The sequence below is a fragment of the Salvelinus sp. IW2-2015 genome, linkage group LG4p (genome assembly GCF_002910315.2).
Source record: "Salvelinus sp. IW2-2015 linkage group LG4p, ASM291031v2, whole genome shotgun sequence".
NCBI lineage: Eukaryota > Metazoa > Chordata > Actinopteri > Salmoniformes > Salmonidae > Salvelinus > Salvelinus sp. IW2-2015.
The window spans coordinates 3414450-3437678 of NC_036841.1; the positions used below are offsets into that span (position 1 = coordinate 3414450).

At 42.9% G+C, this 23229-nt stretch overlaps 1 protein-coding gene across 1 annotated transcript in view; it reads right to left on the bottom strand.

Moving 5' to 3' along the window:
- The window catches only part of LOC111957511 (calcium-binding protein 8-like), a 61702-nt gene extending 48949 nt beyond the window's left edge, over nt 1-12753 (bottom strand). Inside the window, 3 exon segments of the mRNA XM_070437307.1 lie at nt 606-632; nt 635-729; nt 12227-12753. Coding sequence (XP_070293408.1) covers nt 606-632; nt 635-729; nt 12227-12411 — 307 coding nt within the window. The 5' untranslated portion in view covers nt 12412-12753.
- Between the last annotated feature and the right edge of the window lie 10476 nt (nt 12754-23229).

Consider the following 23229-nt stretch of genomic DNA (forward strand, 5'->3'; position numbering starts at 1 on the left):
CACAAGACAAACACAGACTCATAAACACAGACTCGGCTACTACCTCTAATTAATGTCAAAAACAGAGAGAGCAAAAGCCCATGAATCGAATTCTACTGGTGTGATAAGTGATGTTAAGAAAATGTAGTCATAGTTAAGGAGGTTCATAGTTTATAAAGACAACGGTTTGTTGGCTCCAGCGACAGGAGCAACTGGTGTTTGTCAATAAATGTTTTGACTGGTCCAACCTCCACTGAGGCATGTCAAAACTGTGTTTAGGCTCAGAATACTGTCTTACTACTTATCCCATTACTATCTCTAGCCTACTGTTTATCCTGCCATATCAAACACCCAAACCCCAGCCTTCCTCAAAGTCCCTCTATGCCCCTCACCAGCCAAATCCACAGTCCAGTCCTAATCTCTATCCCCTCTCACCCAAACCAACCAACCAACCAAGCCCAACCCAACCAACCCAACATGAATCAGTGAGGTTGGACCAGTCAAAACATTATTGACAACACCAGTTGCTCCTGTCGCTGGAGCCAACAAACCGTGTCTTTATAAACTATGAACCTCCTTAACTTTGACTACATTTTAGTACCAGCCCAAGCCCTGAGGGGACTCACCGTTTAGCTCCTCCACAGAGATGCTGGCAGCTGGTCACAGTCGTTGTCCTCAGACAGAGAGTGACTCAGATAGTTCCCCTTGTACAGCAGCCCTGCCGTCACATGGTGGAACGGCATCTTGTCCCTAAAGGGAGAAAAAGGGTGGGGGATTAGTTTAAGAACAGTTAGATCAGAACACGAGAGAGAGAGAGAGAGGAGAGAGAGAGAGAGAGAGAGAGAGAGAAATCTAATGTTATGTGTCACATGCTTCATTAAACAACAGGTGTAGACCAACAGTGAAATGCTTACTTACGGGCCCCTCCCAACAATGCAGAGAGAAAAATAGATAATAGAAAAATAATAACACAAGGAATAAATACAGAATGAGTAAAGGTAACTTGGGTAACTGAGATAGATATGTACATATAGGTAGGGATAAAGTGACWAGGCAACAGGATAGATAATAAACAGAAGCAGCAGTGTATGTGATGAGTCAAAAGAGTTAGTGCAAAAAAGGGTCAATGCAGATTTCAAAGATTTTATTGAGTTACAGTTCATAAGGAAATCAGTCAATTGAAATAAATTCACTAGGCCCTAATCTATGGATTTCACGACTGTGAATACAGATATGCATCTGTTGGTCACAGACACCTTAAAAAAAAGGTAGGGGTGTGGATCAGAAAACCAGTCAGTATCTGGTGTGACCACCATTTGCCTCATGCAGCGCGACATATCTCCTTCGCATATAGTTGATCAGGCTGTTGATTGTGGCCTGTGGAATGTTGTCCCACTTTTCTTCAATGGCTGTGTGAAGTTGCTGGATATTGGTGGGAACTGGAAYACGCTGTCATACACGTCAATCCAGGGCATACCAAACATGCTCAACGGGTGACATGTCTGGTGAGTATGCAGGCCATGGAAGAACTGGGACATTTTCAGCTTCCATTATTTGTGTACAGATCCTAGTGACATAGGRATGTGCACTATCATGCTGAAACGTGAGGTGATGGCGACGGAAGAATGGCACGACAATGTGCCTCAGGATCTTGTCACGTATCTCTGTGCATTCAAATTGCCATAGATAAATTGCAATTGTATTCGTAGTCCGTATCTTATGCCTGCTCATACCATAACCCCAATGCCACGATGGAGCACTCTGTTCACAATGTTGACATCAGCAAACCACTCACCCATAAAATGCCCTATACATGGTCTGAGGTTGTAAGGCCTTTTGGATGTACTGACAATTGAACGCTCCCTCAAAACTTGAGACATCTGTGGCATTGTGTTGTGTGACAAAACTGCACATTTTAGAGTGGCCTTTTATTGTCCCCAGCAAAAGGTGCACCTGTGTAATGATCATGCTAATTAATCAGCTTCTTGATACGCTACAACTGTCAGGTGGATGGATTATCTTTGCAAAAGAGAAATGCTCATTAACAGGGATGTAAACAAATTTGTGCACAACATTTTGTGCGTATGAAAACTTTCTGGGATCTTTTATTTCATGAAACATGGAACCAACACTTTACATGTGCKTTTATAGTTTTGTTCAGTATATTTAACTAACTATATAGCAGTTTTATGGCTTGAGGTATAAGCTGTTCAGGGTCCTGTTGGTTTCAGGGCCTTCCTCTGGCACCGCCTGGCATAGAGCTCCTGGATGGCAGGGAGCTTGGCCCCTGTGATGTACTGGGTCGTACGCACTACCCTCTGTAACGCTTTGCAGTCTGWTGCCAAGCAGTTGCCATACCAAGGGGTGATGCAGCCAGTCAAGATATTCTCAATGGTGCAGCTGTAGAATGTTCTGAGTATTTTGAGGGCCCATGMCAAATATTTTCAGCCTCCTGAAGGGCTTGTTGTGCCTTCTTCACGACTGTGTTGGTGTGTGTGGACTTTGATAATTCCTTAGTAATGTGGTCACCTAGGAACTTGAAGCTCTAGACCCGCACCACTACAGCACCATCAATATGGATGGGGGTGTGCTCGGCCCTCCGTTTCCTGTAGTTCACGATAAGCTCCTTTGTCTTGCTGAAGTAAGTATGTGGACACGTCTTCAAATKAGTGGATTTGGCTATTTCAGCCACACCCATTGCTGACAGGTGTAAAAAATCAAGCACACAGCCATGCAATCTCCATAGAAAAGCATTTGCAATAGAATATAGCTGACCCGGTACACTGTAAGTGCTGTTATTGTGAAGTGGAAACGACTAGGAGCAACAATGGCTCAGCCGTGAAGTGGTAGGCTACACAATCTCTCCAAACGGGAACGCATGGTGTTGAAGCACGTAGAGCGTAAAAATCGTCTGTCCTCGGTTGCACCACTCACTACTGAGTTCCAAACTGCCTCTGGAAGCATTGTCAGCACAAGGGGTTTCCATGGTCGAGCGCATACAAGCCTAAGATCACCATATGCAATGCCAAGTGTCGAATGGAGTGGTGTAAAGCTCGCCACCATTGGACTCTGGAGCAGTGGAAACACATTCTCTGGAGTGATGAATCACGCTTTACCATCTGGCAGTCCAACGGACGAATCTGGGTTTGGCGGATGCCAGGAGAACGCTACAATGAATAGTGCCTAATGTAGAGTTTGGTCGAGAAGGAATGGGTCTGGGGCTGTTTTTCATGGTTTGGGCTAGGCCCCTTAGTTCCGTTGAAGGAAAATCTTAACGCTACAGCATACAATGMCATTCTAGACAATTCTGTGGCAACAGTTTGGGGAAGACCCTTTTCTGTTTCAACATGACAATGCCATTGTGCACAAAGCGAGGTCTATACAGAAACAGTTTGTCGAGATCTGTGTGGAAGAACTTGACTGGCCTGCACAGAGCCCTGACCTCAACCCCATCAAAAACCTTTGAGATGAATTGGAACGCCGACTATGAGCCAGACCTAATCGCCCAACATCGGTGCCTGACCTCACATATGCTCTTGTGGCTGAATGGAAGCAAGTCCCTGCAGCAATGTTCCAACACCTAGTGGAAAACCTTCCCTGGAGAGTGGAGGCTGTTATACTGTAGCAGCAAAGGGGGGACCAAGTCCATATTAATGCCCATACATTTTTATGAGATGTTTGACTACAAGGTGTCCACATRCTTGGTCATGTAGTGTATATGGCAATTACAAATCAAAACTGGAGGGTTTTCACAGATAAAAATGTATATACTGTATTATGTATAAGCTGGAAGTAGAAGCCTAAGTGTTGTTGTCCATTAGTTTACTCCAATTAGTGGAGGGGTGGTAGGGTTAGGGGAAAATAATAAATAACGAAAATATATTTAATAATAAAAATATATATTAAAAATAATATATATTTACATAAATATATACAGTGCATTCGGAACGTATTCAGACCTCTTCCCTTTTTTCCCATTTTGTAACGTTACAGACTTATTCAAAAATGTATTAAATTATATTTTCTCCTCATCAATCTATACACAATACCCCGCAATGACAAAGCGTAAAACAGGTTTTTACAAATTTTCGAAAGGTTTAGAAACCTTATTCACATAAGTATTCAGACCCTTTGCTATTAGACTCAAAATTGAGCTCAGGTGCATCGTGTTTTCATTGTTCATCCTTGAGATGTTTCTACAACTTGATTGGAGTATACCTGTGGTAAATTCAATTGATTGGACATGATTTGGAAAGGCACACACCTGTCTATATAAGGTCCCACAGTTGACCGTGCATGTCAGAGCAAAAACCAAGCCATGAGGTCAAAGGAATTGTCCGTAGAGCTCCGAGACAGGATTGTGTCGATGCACAGATCTGGGGAAGGGTACCAAAACATTTTCAGCAGCATTGAAGGTCCACAAAAACACAGTGGCCTCCATCATTCTTAAATCACAGACGCTTGGAACCACCAAGACTCTTCCTAGAGCTGGCCGTCCGTCCAAAATGAGCAATCGGGAGAGAAGAGCCTTGGTCAAGGAGGTGACCAAGAACCTGATGGTCACTATGGCAGAGCTCCAGAGTTCCTCTGTGGAGATGGGAGATCCACCCAAAAGGACAACCATCTCTGCAGCACTCCACCAATCAGGCMTTTATGGTAGAGTGGCCAGGCGGAAGCCACTCCTCAGTAAAAAGCACATGACAGCCTGCTTGGAATTTGCCAAAAGGCACTTAAAGGACTCTCAGACCATTAGAAACAAGATTCTYTGGTCTGATGAAACCAAGATTGAACTCTTTTTCCTTAATGCCAACAGTCACGTCTCGAGGAAATCTGGTCAATCCCTAAGGTAAAGCATGGTGGTGGCAGCATCATGCTGGGGGGGATGTTATTCAGCGGCAGGGACTGGGAGACTCTGAATGTCTCTGAATGTCCTTGAGTGACTCAGCCAGAGCCAATCGAACATCTCTGGAGACCTGAAAATAGCTCTGCAGAGACACTCCAAATCCAACCTTACAGAGCTTGAGAGGATCTGCAAGGAAGAATGGGAGAAACTCCCCAAATACAGGTGTGCCAAGCTTGTAGCGTCATGCCCAAGAAGACTCGAAGCTGTAAACGCTGCCAATGCCTCTTGAAATTGAATTTTTTATTTAACCAAGTAGGCCAGTTGAGAACAAGTTCTCATTTACAACTGCGACCTGGCCAAGATAAAGCAAAGCAGTGAGACACAAACAACAACACAGAGTTACACATGGAATAAACAAACGTACAGTCAATATCACAATAAGAAAACATCTATATACAGTGTGTGCAAATTAGGTAAGATTAGGGAGGTAAGGCAATAAATAGGCCCTAGCGGCAAAGTAATTACAATTTAGCAATTAAACACTGGAGTGATAGATGTGCAGAAGATGAATGTGCAAGTAGAGATACTGGGGTGAAAAGGAGCAAAAAAAACAAAACAAATAACAATATGGGGATGAGGTAGTTGGATGGGCTATTTACAGATGGGCTATGTACAGGTGCAGTGATCTGTGAGCTGCTCTGACAGCTGATGCTTAAAGTTAGTGAGGGAGATATGAGCCTCCAGCTTCAGTGATTTTTGCAATTCATTCGAATGAGGAGTTGAAAGATAGAAAGAGGCTATGTGTGATATATATATATTTTAAAATCTCATAGGCCAACGGGTAAGGTAGTGTACACATTCTCAACTGAACACTTCCCCAACCACCACTCTCAATAGAGGGATATTTGTCATGCTTTGATTTGCAACCTCTCTCCAACTTTTGGGGAACTAATTTCAGGATTCAGAGATGCATCACAAAAACGAATTGGCGAAGGAAGTTGTGCAGCATATCATTAACCAGGGCCTGGAAAATGGAACATTAGTAAGTCCAAACGGCATGACCCGGTACTCATAATGTCCATTAGGAGTGTTGAACGCTGTCTTCCACTCATCTCCCTGTCTGATGCGCACCAGATTGTACGCGTTCCGTAAATCTAATTTAGAGAAAACCGTAGCTCCCTGGAGTCTCTCAAAAGCTGATGACAAAAGAGGAAGGGAGTAACGGTTCTTGATGGTAATGTTCTTGATGGTAATCCCCCATCCTTCTTCCCAACRAAGAAAAAACCCGCTCCTGCAGGTGAAGTGTACGGCCGAATAACATCAGCCGCCAGCGCCTCCTCAATGTAACTGTTCATGGTTGCAGTATCTAGACCTAAGAGAGAACACAGCCCTCCTCTCAGAGGAGTGGTACCAGACAGGAGGTCGATGGCACAATCGTATGGCCTGTGAGGAGGTAATTTGCCCTTTGTTTGCTGAAGACCTGACCCAAATCCCAGTAATCCCGAGGTACGCGGGAAAGGTCAGGCTTGTCAAACCCAGCCAGAGGAACAGGAGGATCGGAAGACTCCAGACGAGCAGGACCGGAAAGGTGTGGAGAGAGTTGCTGGCAGGTGAACTGGCATGACGGATTCCATCCCAGAACTCTTCCCGAAGGCCAGTCAATTTGAGGATTATGGGTGGAAAGCCACGGATGTCCAAGAACCAGGGGAAGTTCAGGAGAGTCCACCAGATGTAACTGGATAAGCTCCACATGGTCATCCAGAAGTCATAGCTGAATAGGCATGGTGAGTTGCTTCACCTTCCCAGACCCTAGGGATTGACCATCCAGCGCAGTGACCGACAACGGAGTGTCCAGCTCAGTGAGTGGCAGCCTCTGTTGGTGAGCTAATGTGCGATCCAGAAAACAGCCAGTAGCCCCAGACTCTATGAAAGCAGGAATGTCCAACTGTCCATTGTCCCAACGCAGGTTGGCCGGAAGCAAGGTGCGTACCGTATCGGCCGCAGGAGACTGTATCTGACTCCTCGGAAGAGGAGGAGGAGTAGGGATTGGACCAAAGCGCAGCGTGGGAATTAGACATAATGAATTTATTTAAATGATAGAYGAACACGAAACAACACTTGAGAATTTACAAAATAACAAACGCAGTCAACAGACCTGAACAAACGAACTTACATGACACGAAGAACGCACGAACAGGAAATAGACTACACAAACGAACGAACAAACGAAACAGTCCCGTGTGGTGCAACATATACAGACACGGAAGACAACCACCCACCACAATCAATGTGAAACCACCTACCTTAATATGGCTCTCAATCAGAGGAAATGAAAACCACCTGCCTCTAATTGAGAACCATATCAGGTCACCCATAAACCAACATAGAAACACATAACATAGACTGCCCACCCAAACTCACGCCCTGACCGACTAACACATACAAAAATAACAGAAAACAGGTCAGGAACGTGACATCCGTCCTCTCATGACGACATTCCTTGGGTGTTTATCTTGGGTTTATCTTGGGTGTTTAAAATCAATCAATGGCATCCCCTTGTGCAAAGAAATATAATTAGCTCAATTTGGTGTTTATATACAGTATATTGTAACTCTATGGTCCTACTATACATTAGGATTTGTCTCACGTTTCTGACACTTTAAGAGCTACTCTGTTTAAAAGGCTTGTGTAACCCAGAGCTTTGCAGCAGACATGGAGTAGAATACAGAGCAGGGAGAGGGTAACCAGAGAGGTCATTCCTACTTTTGGGGTCTCCTCCAGACCCAGGGGTAGGTTAGWGATTCTCTTCCCACAGCCCCTATATCTCTCTGGGTGTAGCACTGTGAGTCTGGCAAGTGAGAGTATAGGTTAGTAACCCTATGACCATGGATAAAATGACCATGGATAAAACAGAACTACATGTAACTGAAACAAGATGTGTGTATGAGTCCAGAGAGACTGCACAGTGTTGGGCCAACTAAACCATCCGCTACTGTATTGTATGCATTGTTCTAACAGCAGGACAGTGTTGAACAAACATAAGATGGAAACAGTGTATTTGCTCGCACGCGCACACACACACACACAGAGAGTTGTGCTGCAGACACTGCAGTAGATCGACCAGAAGTGGCAACAAAACCCACTACTTATTTTATTTGTTTATGTTTGATTCAAATGCATAATGTTACCCCCTTTAGTTACTATATAGGCGTACAATAGAGAAAGCACAGGTGGTCTGGCTTTCACTCTAAGATTTACAGCCTAATAAACCAGGCAGCAGAAATGCCTCATATTTAGATATAATCATTAGATCAAGCATCAATATTTCAGAGTGTTGTAGGCTAGACTTCAGTATGCAAACTTTTGTCTCTAACGCTGGAAGCAAGACTGTATATTCTCTATGGCAGGGGTCTTTTTTACAGATGTCTTCAAAAGATGTGTCATATTTAAGTTGCATTAGTAATAGACCGTAAAACAAAGACTCTGGCAGCCAGTCTGTAATGTAAACCAATCCATCATAGCCCAAACAGAGATCTAGATTTATATTTAGCTAGACTGTTAAATTGGGAGAGAAATCAGGACAGTGTACAGCACTAGCTGTAGTCAACCGTGCATAGCGACAATTCCTTTTACAGCAGCCAAAACAAGACCTAATTGAAATGGTTCTGTGAGAGTGAACACAGTGTACTGTATATAACGATTTGTTATTTGTCATATACCCATTACTAATGGCAAACTCATTACTAATGGTGTGCTTTGAAACYAACCTGTGAGAGACAGAGAGAGCGAGAAGCTACATTCCTCCAGATTGGAATATTATGCATCAGGGCCCACTGATTCACTAGACCACAAATGATACTGTATATTCTGGCTTGCCCTCAAGGAGTGGGTCAGAAGGCTATGCATATGCATATGTCCTGGAGGAGAGAGGGGAGGAAAGGTATGACCACTAGCCTGCCACCTACAGGGGGACCTAACCTCAGACCTAAGGGAGTGCTGGAAAGCATAACTAATTAACCTGTTGTCTCATTTAGGTTTGTGCCTGTGTCCAGAGGCTATTCATGACTAATTAACCTGTTGTCTCATTTAGGTTTGTGCCTGTGTCCAGAGGCTATTCATAACTAATCAACCTGTTGTCTCATTTAGGTTTGTGCCTGTGTCCAGAGGCTATTCATGACTAATCAACCTGTTACTTCTCCCAAAACCGCACTAATGTCTTGAGGCATATAGAGGGGAGCAAGGCATGACCAATCAACCTGCTGTGTCAGTGAAGACCCCAACTGTGTTTGTGTGTGTGTCCTGTCCTACGGGAAGGCATGACTAATCAAACTCCAGCCTTACTACAGGCAGTAGCAGTGTTATGCATTAGCCTTCTGTGTGATGCCCGGGGATACCTGATGGCCATTCCTCACTTCCAACCCCACAGCACGCACACACACAAAGTMAATTGTATGATGGAGTTGGACATGGTATGGTATGATGTTGAGAATACTCAGAATTGGATCAGACCAACACAAAATGATCATAGGGTCACACTAAACAAARTTCCCAACAAACTTCTGAAATATGCAATTCATGTGTAAATATGATCAAACTTAAGTTGATTYTCACATACTGTACTGTAAGTTACAGTGCAGCAACAGCTGTACAGCACAATGCAAGACAGCCTGTAGCCAAGGTCGTAACTGTTATATAGTTAAAGACGTATGGTGCTGAATATTCATCATGTAGTTTATATTGATAGTTCCTTCTGCTCATGAGAGCTCAAAAGACAAACCCTCAACACATTGCTTTAAAACATCTCTAGTTATGACAACCCTTGACCGTTGTGTATACAGTATATAGACCCCCCCCCCCCCCCACCCCCCAAAATATTATGTTTATGTTGATCAATCCTACACATACTGTACAGTAAGCAATGATAGATGAGGTATCAATGAAAGCTGAAGCTTTACATTAAGGTTGTGGCTTGACACTGGCCAATGTGGCCATGCCTGATAGTAAATCTAAGGTCATAACCTGTCCATACTTGACGACACAATTTAGTCCTTCAGCAGTCTCTATTGACGAGCCATGTCAACACATAACTAAAGTTTCAAGTTTTAATGTCATGTGCACRAGTACAGTGAAATGTCTTTCTTGCAAGCTCCAAACCCAACAATGCAGTAATTAATATCAATGTAGCACTAAAAATAACATAAGTTAGAACAAAAACACACRAGAAATAAAAATAAGAACATTAGAAAGTAAGAAGCTATATACAGGGTCAGTTCCAATACAATATTTACAATGTGCAAGGATACTGGAGTCATAGAGGTGGACATGTATAGGGGTATGATGACTAGGCATCAGGATGTATGATGAACAGAGTAACTAAACCCAGAGCCAACATGATGCCTCCTTCACCATGACTAGTCTGGTGTAAATAAATACAGTATACAGTAGAACGCCTTTAGCCAACTACTGAAGGTAAGGTGCAGCGGGGTGACAACAGTAGTACCTCTGCTGCATTTCCTCCAGTGGAGAAGTCTAAATGGCACAATGACATGATACATTTCCTCATGACACCTTATGTGAAGTGTAGTCTGGTTGGGTCGTTCCACCTCAAAAAGCACTAGAAAATAGGATTTCAACACTCACCATCTCAAATTGTTCTGAAATCGTATCTATTGTTAGAAATAGATAAGATTAGCATTCCTGCAACATTATTTTGTTGAAAAATWATTTGATCTCTGACACATTAAGCTAATTGATTGCAGTCAAACTGCCAATTACATTTTTTAAGATTTATATAATATTCAATAAATATATTACCTAACATCGGATTTGGACAACCCTTTTTTCTAACAATGAGTTAGACATGAGGATCCAAAGAAATGGTCTGAAGCCACCCACAGATGTCTGTAGTGACGCCTCTATCACTGAGATGCAGTGCCTTAGACCGCTCCGCCACTCGGGGGCCCAGAGTGAGATGGTTTGGGATGAGTTGGACCACAGAGTGAAGGAAAAGCAGCCACCAAGTGATCAACCTTATGTGGGAACTCCTTCAAGACKGTTGGAAAAGCATTCCAGGTGAAGCTGGTTGAGAGAATGCCAAGAGTGTGCAAAGATGACATCAAGGCAAAGGGTGGCTACTTTGAAAAATCTCTAATATAAAATATATTTTGATTTGTTTAACACTTTTTTGGTTACTACATGATTCCATATGTGTTATTTCATAGGTTTGATGTCTTAACTATTATTCTACAATGTAGAAAATAGTAAAAAAGAAAGAAAAACCCTGGAATGAGTAGGTGTGTCCAAACTTTTGACTGGTACTGTAGGTACCATTGACTTGCATTGGATTTGTACCACAAATGCTAAAATGTTTACATTTGAAACAGTGGCCAGGTAAACTAAACCAAAGCATGGATTGCTGTCATACCTGGTCCATAGACGGCTTACAGGGTAAGAAAAGCAATATGTCCATTTGTAATTTGGATGAACGATCCCTTTAACATCCTTAAAAAATAATCACCTAATAGCAGAAACAGCACCATCTAGTGGTCTGAAATTGGTAATATCAAGATGTTGGGTGGGACATAAACCCAACAACTTCAATGACTAATTTCTCTGAACAGGGTAAAAAACAACCAAATTCACTGAGAATACATTAAATAGGATGAAAAAACAATACTCAGAGCCGCAGCTCCATACTACTTGTCAGACAGAGATGTGATACTATATAATGGGGTGGGATTGGAGTGGGTGGCTTTTGACCATTTCTTTGGATCCTCATGTCTTACTCATTGTTAGAAAAAAGTTTGGTCCAAATCTGATGTTAGGTACTATAATTGTTGAATATTATATGAATACTATAAATAAAAATGGCCAATTTGGGTGCAATCAATTAGCTTAATTTCTCAGAGATCAAATTATATTTCAACAAAATAATGTTTCCGGAATACTTATGTTATCGTTTTTTTATCTACAGATTTTTTTTTAGAAACAATATGAGATGGTGAGTGTCATGGCTTGCTGAAATGGAACGACCTCTTTGAGTAATCGTCTGCTATGAGCTCTACAGTTTTAAACTGAACTCTAAAAACCCATCAATAATGCCATTAAACACTAGCCACAGAAGGACAGACACTAAACTATGATTGAAGACAACTGATGTTAAAGTATGCCACCAATATTGATTACAACTCTGTTACAGTCAAGTGACAAAGGAAAGTAAAAAAGAGCAAAACATATATTCTGGTCCCACATGGCAAGTGAAGTAATACTTCCTAAAATGAGAGGAATACGCATCCCACAGCCATCCTAACTGCCAGCCCAGTCCACTACACAGGCTATACGTGTATATGAGCAGAAGGTTGTTAGAGATTCCAGTCTCCCAGTCCCTGATGTTCTGTTGCTTACCCATACTGATCCCCATACTCTGTGGTGGGGTACAGATGCAGCACAACAGGCTCCTTCACCGGGCTCTCCATCATGTCTCTAGGGGTAGGGGTTCCTGAACCCGGTAACTCTCCCTCTCCTTCTCCTCCTTCCCCAGGTACAGGTTCCTCTGTACGACTCTGAGACTCCTGCTCCGTCACCTCCATCAGACGTCTCTGCAGGCAGACTCCTAGTCCTAAACACAGCTGCAGCAGCAGGCTGCCTGTCCCCGGACAACTGAGCCCGACTGCTGCCTCACGAATTTGGGCTTCTCCCAAAGCAGCAGCATCAGTATCCGGAAATCCGTTGATAATATTTGAGCCGTGGAAGAGGCAGTATAGTGGCTCTCTCTCTCACTCACTCACCCACTCACTGACTCTCTCTCCCTCACCCATTCTCTTTCTTTGTCTCTCTCTCTCTTTTTCTCACTCACTCAAACACTCAGGCAAACATTCCTCCACATGTGAAAACAAGGTTGAAGACTCATTAGTGAGTCCTGACTCCCAATGACTGCAAGAGCCTTTAGTCTGCGGCTGCGCACCCGCTCATACCTAGCAGGGTGTATTCACAGTGCGTCGCGGCATCCTGCACGACAACAAATGTCGCAAAAGTCTACCTGGTGCGCGACATGTGTAAAAAAAAAAAAAGTGACATGCAATGATAATTACATTTTTTATCATGGAAGACTCTGCGGTGACACAGGCAGAGGAGCACCCATAGCGCCCCACAGCCCCGCGGGAGGGACACTCAGCTCGCTGTTCTAATGAGATGTGTGAAAATAGAAATTCACACCTCCAGAACAACACAGCTATCCAGAAGAATTTCTGGTAAATTGTTAACCACACACTCATCATCAGTATGATAGAGGGTCAGTGTTGACATGGAATGATCTGATAATCATAATGCATTGGGATCAATTATCCATCTCCATCAGTCACTGAAATGTCATGGCATTTTGATGGGTCTTTTCGTATTTACATTGAAATGTGCAGTGTCTTGTGAAAATAACTCGCCAATTCATGCCATGGTAGGCCTGCCCTACAAGATCGAAACGATGATGCAGTTCTGTGATTAGTCTACAGTTTTTTTCTTTATCTACTCCACAATATCAAAATAAATGTTTTATTTATCGATTTTAGAATCAAGACTATTCTCTATCATAATAAAAAATGTAATTATGATGATCTGATGAAGACTGTTCTATTAAGCCTACTCTGAAATAGAGGATAAATTCGATTACATTTGAAGGATATAGCACAAAATTCAAACATCATACTGAAACTGTCAATCCATTCAAAATTATCGTCACTCCATCAAATAATGGTCAATCATGCTAGACAGAGGAACGTAGGCTATTACATAACAACAGGTGTATAAGAACCACTAAACACTAAGGCAGTCAGAAACAGGCTAATTCCAATGGGTACAGATAAGTTCAAATGTTACTGAATATGATTAAAATGTTATCTTGAATTCCAGATTTACCTTTCAGGGGAGCAGTGGGTTGTCTTTGAAAGCGATTAATCAAATCCGTAGTCGATAGGATCCCCGAATTAGACGAACTGGGATCCAGTTTAAATACCTCGCCTGAATGCTCATAAATGATGGTTGTTTTTTTATTGTTGCAATAAGCTACAATGTGGAACAATTTTTCCACCACAACAAAAGGATGCGTTGGTTGATCGTCTTTCTATTGACAAGTCCATGCGTAGCTTACTGGGAACATTCACTGCCCCAGTTCCAGSCGGCGCAATCAAACAGTTGCACTTTTGGACCAAGTCCCATCAATTAACAGCCCCTATCCGTCCACACCATATCCATATGCTACAGTGATATAGGTGCTCACCGCTCATAAAATGTTGTCTAAGTAACCCAAGCCGTTTGTTTCGTGTAACTGTCCTATAGCTGGCAGATTTATTGGTGCCAAACGCCTGGAGAGATTGATGATAGAGCCTTCGGCGGCGTTCAAGGCGAAGGTCCTACACAATCAATTTCTCAGGACGCTTTAGAGTTCGGTGTTTAACGGTTGTTTGCCTCTCCAATCCACCTTTCGGTGTCAATTCTAGGTTTTTCTACGGAAAAACAGGTCTTATCCTTGCGAAAACGGTTCAGTCATAATTTCTTCTTCCACAGGCTGTTGTTAACCAATGTGCCGCCCGCGCTCAACAAGGACAGACTGACCAGCGGAGAGTCATTACTCTGGTTTAGCACGGCTTACTTACTATCCGTTAGGTCTGCGCGCCTTATTGAAATGTGGGCTCATTTGCACCCCAATCTGCAACCATTAGGGAACTTAAATATTCATWAAAAAAAATGCATAGCCTACGCCCTTTTGAGGTTACAAAGGGCTAACACAGCCTATCAATTCTCATCCATACATTTGAGTCAATTTATATGATATGGTCATTGGTCACCTAAATCCAGCTCATTCATGTTCTTCAATACTTCGTTTAATCTTCCATTTGGCTGTTTTAGACTTTCAGGCTATTCATTTTCAGAAGATTAAATGCACGGTATAATTAACATTCCAGAGACTCCTTTTGCAACATTATAGCCTGCATAAATAAAGACTGCTATGGATTTCACAGTCACCAACAGAATAATTTTCATCTTCCCCACTAAACTGAACCGTATCTCCAGAAATTCTCTAGACAGGCGCTACTCCCTGGTTAACAGGGGCAGACTGGGACCAAAAAATTGTCTCTGGCATTTCTGACACACCAGGCAATTATTTTCCGTTAGGCCCCACACAACCAATTTCTTTTCTAGAGGCCCCCACAAAGGCCCATTTTTCTTGCCAGATAATGATAATTTTGTGCTAAAAACCCATGTTAGACAGGCCCCCTGAGCAAAAAAAATKTACCCAGTTAACATCACATTGTCASGCCCTGACCTGAGATATCTCTGGTTTTTAAATATTTTGGTTAGGTCAGGGTGTGACTAGGGTGGATGCGCTAGTTTTTGTATTGTCTAGGGGTTTTGTATTGTCTAGGGTTTTGTATTGTCTAGGGGTTTTGTATGTCTAGGTATTTGTATGTTCATGGTGGCCTGATATGGTTCCCAATCAGAGGCAGCTGTTTGTCGTTGTCTGATTGGGGATCATATTTAGGTRGCCATTTCCCTTTGGTGTTTGTGGGTTCTTATTCTATGTTTTGTTGCCTGTCTGCACTWTTTCATATAGCTTCACGCTTTGTTTGTTTTGTTAGTTTGTTCAGTGTTCTTTCTTTAATAAAGAAGAATGTACGCATACCATGCTGCACCTTGGTCCGATTCATATGACGAACGTGACACACATTCCCTATGGCTCTAAAGCTGAGTGGTCCCACTATCAGTAATAAGTTGGTTTCTATTAATATTTAATAAAAATATATCCCAGGGATTCGTGTAGCTTCATAATAAAGATTACATTAAATGTGCGGCTAAATCCCATGTGTCTGGATTGGGAGAGAGAAGTTGCTTATGTCATAATAAAAGTCCATTTTGATTTGGAACTTGTGAGAGGCCTGTAGTATAGAGGCAGCCAGCTTTAAGTTTGACATACTTATCACATTTTTCATTTCATGGTAATTTAGATGGTTAAATTAGAAAGCATCTCTATCMTCTTCAAGTTCCACATAATTGTTGACTCCTGAGTGACTGAGAAAGACTCTTCATGAGTCTGCTGTGGACATTGCAATGTTAAGCTACAGTGGGGAATTGTAAAACAAATTTAACACCCACAAAGTTTTTGTATCCACACTCATTAGTTTCATGAATACCTTTACTTACAGTCTTTCATCACTGTAGGTGTTACAGAGACAATGTGGATCCAGACAAAATGTGGCAAAATTACCAGATAGAATTGTGAATTCTTTCTGGCTGATGTGTTGTCTGTGCTGTGGGAATATTTGCAGTATGCAACTGAACCAATTGATAGCTCATTATTCAAGCAAATTAAGCATACAGCAAAGCTAATTAAGTATAATATTCAAGTACAGTGGAGATTGTTTTCCTTTTCAAGATTTTGTTAATTCACTCCTCATTATAACCTTTTCCTCTCTCTCTGTCTCTCACACACACACACACACACACACACACCCACACACACACACACACACACACACACACCCACACACACCACACACACACACACACACACACACACACACAACACACACACACACACACACACACACACGTAAATGAGAATCCCCACACTTCTCACACCTTTCATTAGCTCTATGCTCAATCTCTCCACCAGCTGCCTCAGAAGGCTCATCTCATGTGAGCTGAGAGTGTGTGTGGGTGTGTGTGTGCATGTGAATAATGTTTTTTCTAACAGAAACAATTTTAGAACAATCTGAGATGGTTGGCGTCATGGCTTGCTGAAATAACAGAGTGACCCCTGTGTGTGCATAATAATTATTATATACTTTGGTAGGTACTTATACGTGTCCTGTTTCACACGTACAAGTGTGTATTATACACGTGTGATTTGGAAATATGTTTTTTGGATATCCCAACTCCCATTGAGATAACCTTGGAGAGTAGGGTCACAGCCAAGGTTAGCCAATATCATGTGAAGGAGGCTGGATCTGGAGCCTATGGAAGCTGTGGATTAGCTGACTTGAAATATCAAATCTGGCCCAAAACACCTGACAACAGCTGAGGAGATGTGTTGGCATCTCTAAACCATCTCTGTAACAACATAGGATCTTCCTGCCAATCCAACGGCACCATGAGACATTGGCCATTGGACATGGTGCCAGGCAGGCTGCATCATCAGGTCTGCTGCTAACCCTGTTGAAATAGGTCGTTCGGCCAATCAGTGAAAGCCAAGATTACCTGCAAAGACATTTCAATTGGGTTTAGTCATAGCATCAAGGGACAGAGTAAATGTATGGATTCTGAGAGGGAAGCTATAGTGTCAAGGGACAGAGTAAATGTATGGATTATGTCCTGAGAAATCCTCCATACAGTTTAGGAGTTAAGAAAATGGTCCCCTTTAGGATTTACATTATTGTGGTGCAGATGTGAAGGTTGACTATAAACCGAGTTGACATGCTACGGGTGTTTTTAAAGTGAGGGAGCATCCCTGTAGATGTTTAGTGCATTACCACTCCCACTCTAATCAACCCATGTCTGGGCATTTGGAGATAGGCCTCCTGTCCCTCAAAAGCTCCCAATACCCCAGGGACTTACAACACAGACACATTCATCAGCATTTGTGCCATGTTCCATGCACTGATGTAATAGCCTACCTCAATTTTCACTCTGTGGAAGAAAGTCAAAAACATTTTCTTTTAAATTTATGCCAGGTTAAAGTAGGCGTTATTGGGAGCTTGTGTGTGCTGCACTGTTTATATTTGCAGGATTACTATACTGAGGGTACAGCAGATGATACAGTCTTATACTCAGCTGGCCMCTCCCCGGATTTTGTGTTAAATGCTCTCCAACAAGCTTTCTCTACCCTTAACCTTGCTCTGAACACCTCTAAAACAAAGGTCATGTGGTTTGGTAAGAAGAATGCCCCTCTCCCCACAGGTGTGATTACTACCTCTGAGGGTTTAGAGCTTGAGGTAGTCACCTCATACAAGTACTTGGGAGTATGGCTAGAAGGACACTGTCCTTCTTTCAGCACATATCAAAGCTGCAGGCTAAAGTTAAATCTAGACTTGGTTTCCTCTATCGTAATCGCTCCTCTTTCACCCCAGCTGCCAAACTAACCCTGATTCAGATGACCATCCTACCCGTGCTAGATTACGGATACATCATGTATAGATCGGCAGGTAAAGGTGCTCTCGAGCGGCTAGATGTTCTTTACCATTCGGCCATCAGATTTGCCACCAATGCTCCTTATAGGACACATCACTGCACTCTATACTCCTCTGTAAACTGGTCATCTCTGTATACCCGTCGCAAGACCCACTGGTTGATGCTTATTTATAAAACCCTCTTAGGCCTCACTCCCCCCTATCTGAGATATCTACTGCATCCCTCATCCTCCACATACAACACCCGTTCTGTCAGTCACATTCTGTTAAAGGTCCCCAAAGCACACACATCCCTGGGTCGCTCCTCCTTTCAAACTGGACAGTTGTATCTCAATCTCTTCATTCAAAGACTCAATCATGGACACTCTTATTGACAGTTGTGGCTGCTTTGTGTGATGTATTGTTGTTTCTACCTTCTTGACCCTTGTGCTGTTGACTGTGCCCAATAATGTTTGTACCATGTTTTGTGCTGCTACTGTGTTGTGTTTTTACCATGTTGTTGTTATTTTGTGTTGCTACCATGCTGTGTTGTCATGTGTTGCTGCCTTGCTATGTTGTTGTCTTAGGTCTCTCTTTATGTCTCTCTTGTTGTGATGTGTGTTTTGTCCTATATTTTTATTGTGTTTATTGTATTTTCTTAATCCCATGCCCCCGTCCTCGGAGGAGGCCTTTTGCCTTTTGGTAGGCCGTCATTGTATAAGAATTTGTTCTTAACTGACTTGCCTAGTTAAATAAAGGTTAAATAAATAAAAAATAAAAATATCAGGCACTGATCATGGCCAATATAACCATGGCTAGATAGTTCTGATAGCTACCTAATAGCTMAAATGGAAAGCACATAAGTGGATTATTTTACTTTCTTAGTGGCAACATTTTTACACTCATGTTTACAGTTATAGCCTCAAATATCCACCATACCTAAAATGACTGAAGTGTCTAAAAATACCTGCGTTTCTGAGGTTTGTGTCGGTTTCAGTGACTGAAAAATAGGAAAATTATTTCCATTACCTGGGCAGAGGGAGGTAACTGAGTGGAAATGTAAAACATGCCCTATTTCCACCACCAGGTGACAGAAAGACGGGACCTACTTGTTATGGGACTGTGCTTAGTACGACRCAGTCCAGTGACCATGGCTTTTGCACAGCTAGAGATGCTTCTGAGATGAGGATTTGAGGTAAGGAGAAGGCAAAGTGGCATACAATGCAACTCCCACCAACACCTAGTTATTAAACCAGGGAGCTATCAGAGTGTTCTGTATTCACTGAATGGTTTTCCTTCACAATAATTTAACTCCGAAATGAACAAAGCAATTGTAAAAAATGTCAAATTATAACGTGTCAAAACATTTGTCAAAAAGAAAGATGAAAACATCTCAACAGTCTCTCTTATCTCTATTATCTCTATCATCTCTCTTATCTCAACAGATGAAAGGAGCCGTGATGTCAATTGACACACTTTGCTAGAGCAGTATCTTACGTCACACCATTATCATCAATTAGCTTGGTTTTGTGACCAGAACCTAGCTGTTGCTGCAACAGCTGATGACCCACCTGACTGCATTGCACTTTAACCCAACCCAATTAGCCAACAGATGAGACAACTAGATAAAATAGAAGTACATCCAACAATACATTCAGGCTGAATTGTTAGATTAACAACTTGGTGCACCAAGGTGGAAAGAATGTGATGTTCTGTACAGCTCACACAGGTTGACAACAAAAACATCTCACAGGCTGATTGGCACAGCAGCAACAGAGTTGACGTAGGGAACCAGTCCTTGGCCACTCAGACTGACTGTTACTGTAGATATGGTAGACACAGCAGCGAAAATGGACAACAAATAGGTGCCGTTAAAAATGACTCGTGCTCCTTTGTGTGTGAGACTTAACCATTCTGATCATTAAAAGTAAATAAAACACCCTGCCGTCTCGGGAGGTTCCCTGCTAGCTGCTGTAGGAGCTGTGTATCAACACATTAACAAGAGGCTGTATCTTTGTTAAAGCAGGAGGCATCTCAGGCCAGTCTTACTGCCCTGATGATGTGTTGTTAGTGGCCTCAGGAACTGGAATAGAACTATTTACATTGACAGTTTAGTCATTTAGCAGACAGTCTTATCCAGCTCCTCCTCTAATTCCTCGCCTTCATTTTATTATATTTGAGATATGTTAACATTTTATTGTAAAGATACACTGTATGTAAATCTGCCAGCTTACGAGATGCCACAGGTGTGCCTTGACCATGTCTAAGGGGGACAAGGAAATCTATGACATGTTATTCATATGACAGACATAACCAATGCCCAAAGAATATTTTCTCATAACCCCTCAGTAGAGTCCACGTATGCATTAAAATACATTTATGGCAGAGCATAGTTCAACCCGCTCTGAGTGAGAGGTCATGAAGTGTGACTGAGACTAGAGGCAGTTAAGCATTTAACGTACAAAGCACCCAATTCCCACCTTCACATCCCCATCACCCACCATGTCTTACTAGACACTCAAATGTATACCAATTCTGCAACCTTGCATAACTTGTAATTGTGATGCTTCTGATGCAATAGTAGCTCAGTGTGAAAACTCCTGCGGTTCTACTGTTGAGAGCCTATTTGCTTAGATCACTGTGACCTGGACACTGACAGGTCTGTTGGTTCTGGAAGCTGAGAACACTGTGACCTAGACATTGACAGGTATGTTGGTTCTGGAATCTGAGAACACTGTGACCTGGACATTGACAGTTCTGTTGGTTCTGGAAGCTGAGAACAACATGGGGATGCAAAGTTGGCACCCAAACCCATCTCTCACTGTAGCATCAGAAACCCATCTCTCACTGTGGCATCAGAAACCCATCTCTCACTGTAGCATCAGAAACCCATCTCTCACTGTGGCATCAGAAACCCATCTCTCACTGTGGCATCAGAAACCCACGTGTCACGTGCGCTTCCTCTCCGGCCTCTAGGTCATCAGGCTGCTCGTTAAGGCACACACCTGTCACCAGCATTACGCGCATCTGCGCATAATGACACTCACCTGGACTCCATCACCTCCTTGATTACCTGCCCTTTATATGTCACTCCCTTTGGTTTCTTCCCCAGTCGTCATTGTTCCTTTTTCATGTCGGTGCTCTGTTTGTGATTCTTGTTTTGTTCATTTATTTATTCAATGTATTCACTCCCTGAACTTGCTTCCCGACTCTCAGTGTACATCGTTAGAGAATGACGACTCAACAAAGGGAAGCATCAGGGAGTGGTTTTTTTTTGTGTTGGGAGGGATTTCGGGTCCGGGTGTTGGAGCCATAGCTACCTGGGAGGCCTCAGCCGGTTTGTAGGCTCCCATGCCTCAGCGGGATCGATAGGCTCCCATGCCTAAGCTGGGTGAACAGGTTCCCGTGCCTCAACCGAGGCAACCAGGGAGGTCTCAGCCGGCTCATCAGGCTCTCACTCCTCAGCCTGTTTGTCAGGTTTCTGAGGCGACCGGTCCGCTCTGGATCCCTGGGATCGTCCCTGTGGTTGGCGTCCTGCGGCTGGAGCCGAACGCGCCAGGGAGGGGGTACTGTCACGTGTACTGTCACGTATGCTCTCTCTCCAGCGCTCTAGGTCGTCATGCTCCCGCGCCTCAGCCGGATAGACAGGTTCCCGCACCTTAACAGCCAGCCGCAGGACAGGAGGGGATACTGTCATGTGTCCTCCCTCTCCGGCCTCCAGGTCACCAGGCTGCTCGTTATGGCGCACACCTGTCACCAGCGTTACGCGCATCTGCGCATAATGACACTCACCTGGACTCCATCACCTCCTTGATTACCTGCCTTATATATGTCACTCCCTTTGGTTTCTTCCCCAGTCGTCATTGTTCCTGTTACGGTGACCTGTTTGTGTTTCTTGTTTTGTTCATTTATTAATTAAATGTATTCACTCCCTGAACTTGCTTCCCGACTCTCAGCGTACATCGTTACACCACCTGTCACTGTGGCATCAGAAACCCACCTCTCATTGTGGCATCAGAAACCCACCTCTCACTGTGGCATCAGAAACCCACCTCACACTGGGGCATCAGAAACCAGACCTTTATTTTTACATTAGTGTGTTGCGTCTTAATCAGTGCTGTGATTCAGCCTAGGAAGCTACTGGCTCCTTGCCTGAAAACACGTCTGTAGGAAACATAATACCATAACACATACTAAATCTGCACACTCACAAACACATGTGTACCAGAGGAGGCTGGTGGGAGGAGCTATAGGAGGACAGGCTCATTGTAAGGCCTTGAATGGAAAAAAGGAAACAGAGTGGTTTCCATATGTTTGATGTGTTTGATAGCGTTCCATTTATTCCAGTCCAGCTATTACACTTAGCCCGTCCTCCTATAGCTCCTCCCACCACTCTCCTCTGATCAAATCAAATCAAATTGTATTGGTCGCATACACATGTTTAACAGATGTTACTGCGGGTGTAGCGAAATGCTTGTGTTTGTTCTAGCTCCAACAGTACAGTAATATCTAACAATACACACAAATCTAAAAGTAAACTAATAATATTAAGAAATGTAGAAATATTAGGACGAGTAATATCGGAGTCCGGAGTATAAATACACTATATATACAAAAGTATAGAAACCGGATGTGTACGTAATTGTTGCAAACGGATTGTCCTTTGGGGACAATAAACATTTATAGATCACACACATGCAATCATCATGCATTAAAAGAGAGAACATAGGTCACCCCTGACTGGTTCACACTCCCACATGTGACTGACAGAAACCAAGAACACACAACACACAATTATCACATCTGTACTAATGAGTATGGCATCCCGCATTCCTCTGCTTACTATTGAGACGGATTATATATTTATCAGTGATTCATTGTGATTCACTGCAAGTCATTAGTCTGTTGAGTTAATTATGCTGCTAAAATGCAAATACTCTGTTCAGAAAAACATTGATATACCACAGAGACAAAGATGTTTGACGCCTTGTTCAAACGGCGGTCATTTGGTTAATTGACTGCTCTCAGTTAACAAGAGGATTAGCCTGAAGGCCAATCAAGGCCGTCCCCTGAGTGTGTGCTATRCCACCATGTGAAGCTTGTGATCCCAGTCAAAACGCTACACTGCTCGCTGAACGCGCAGGGTCAAAACTGAGCCAATGACGACTACAGCCTGCCAGATGCTTAGTGTCAACAATGGATGAGCAGAGTCGAAGAACTAGGCTCTCAATATATGTCTCGAAGTATCTTTAA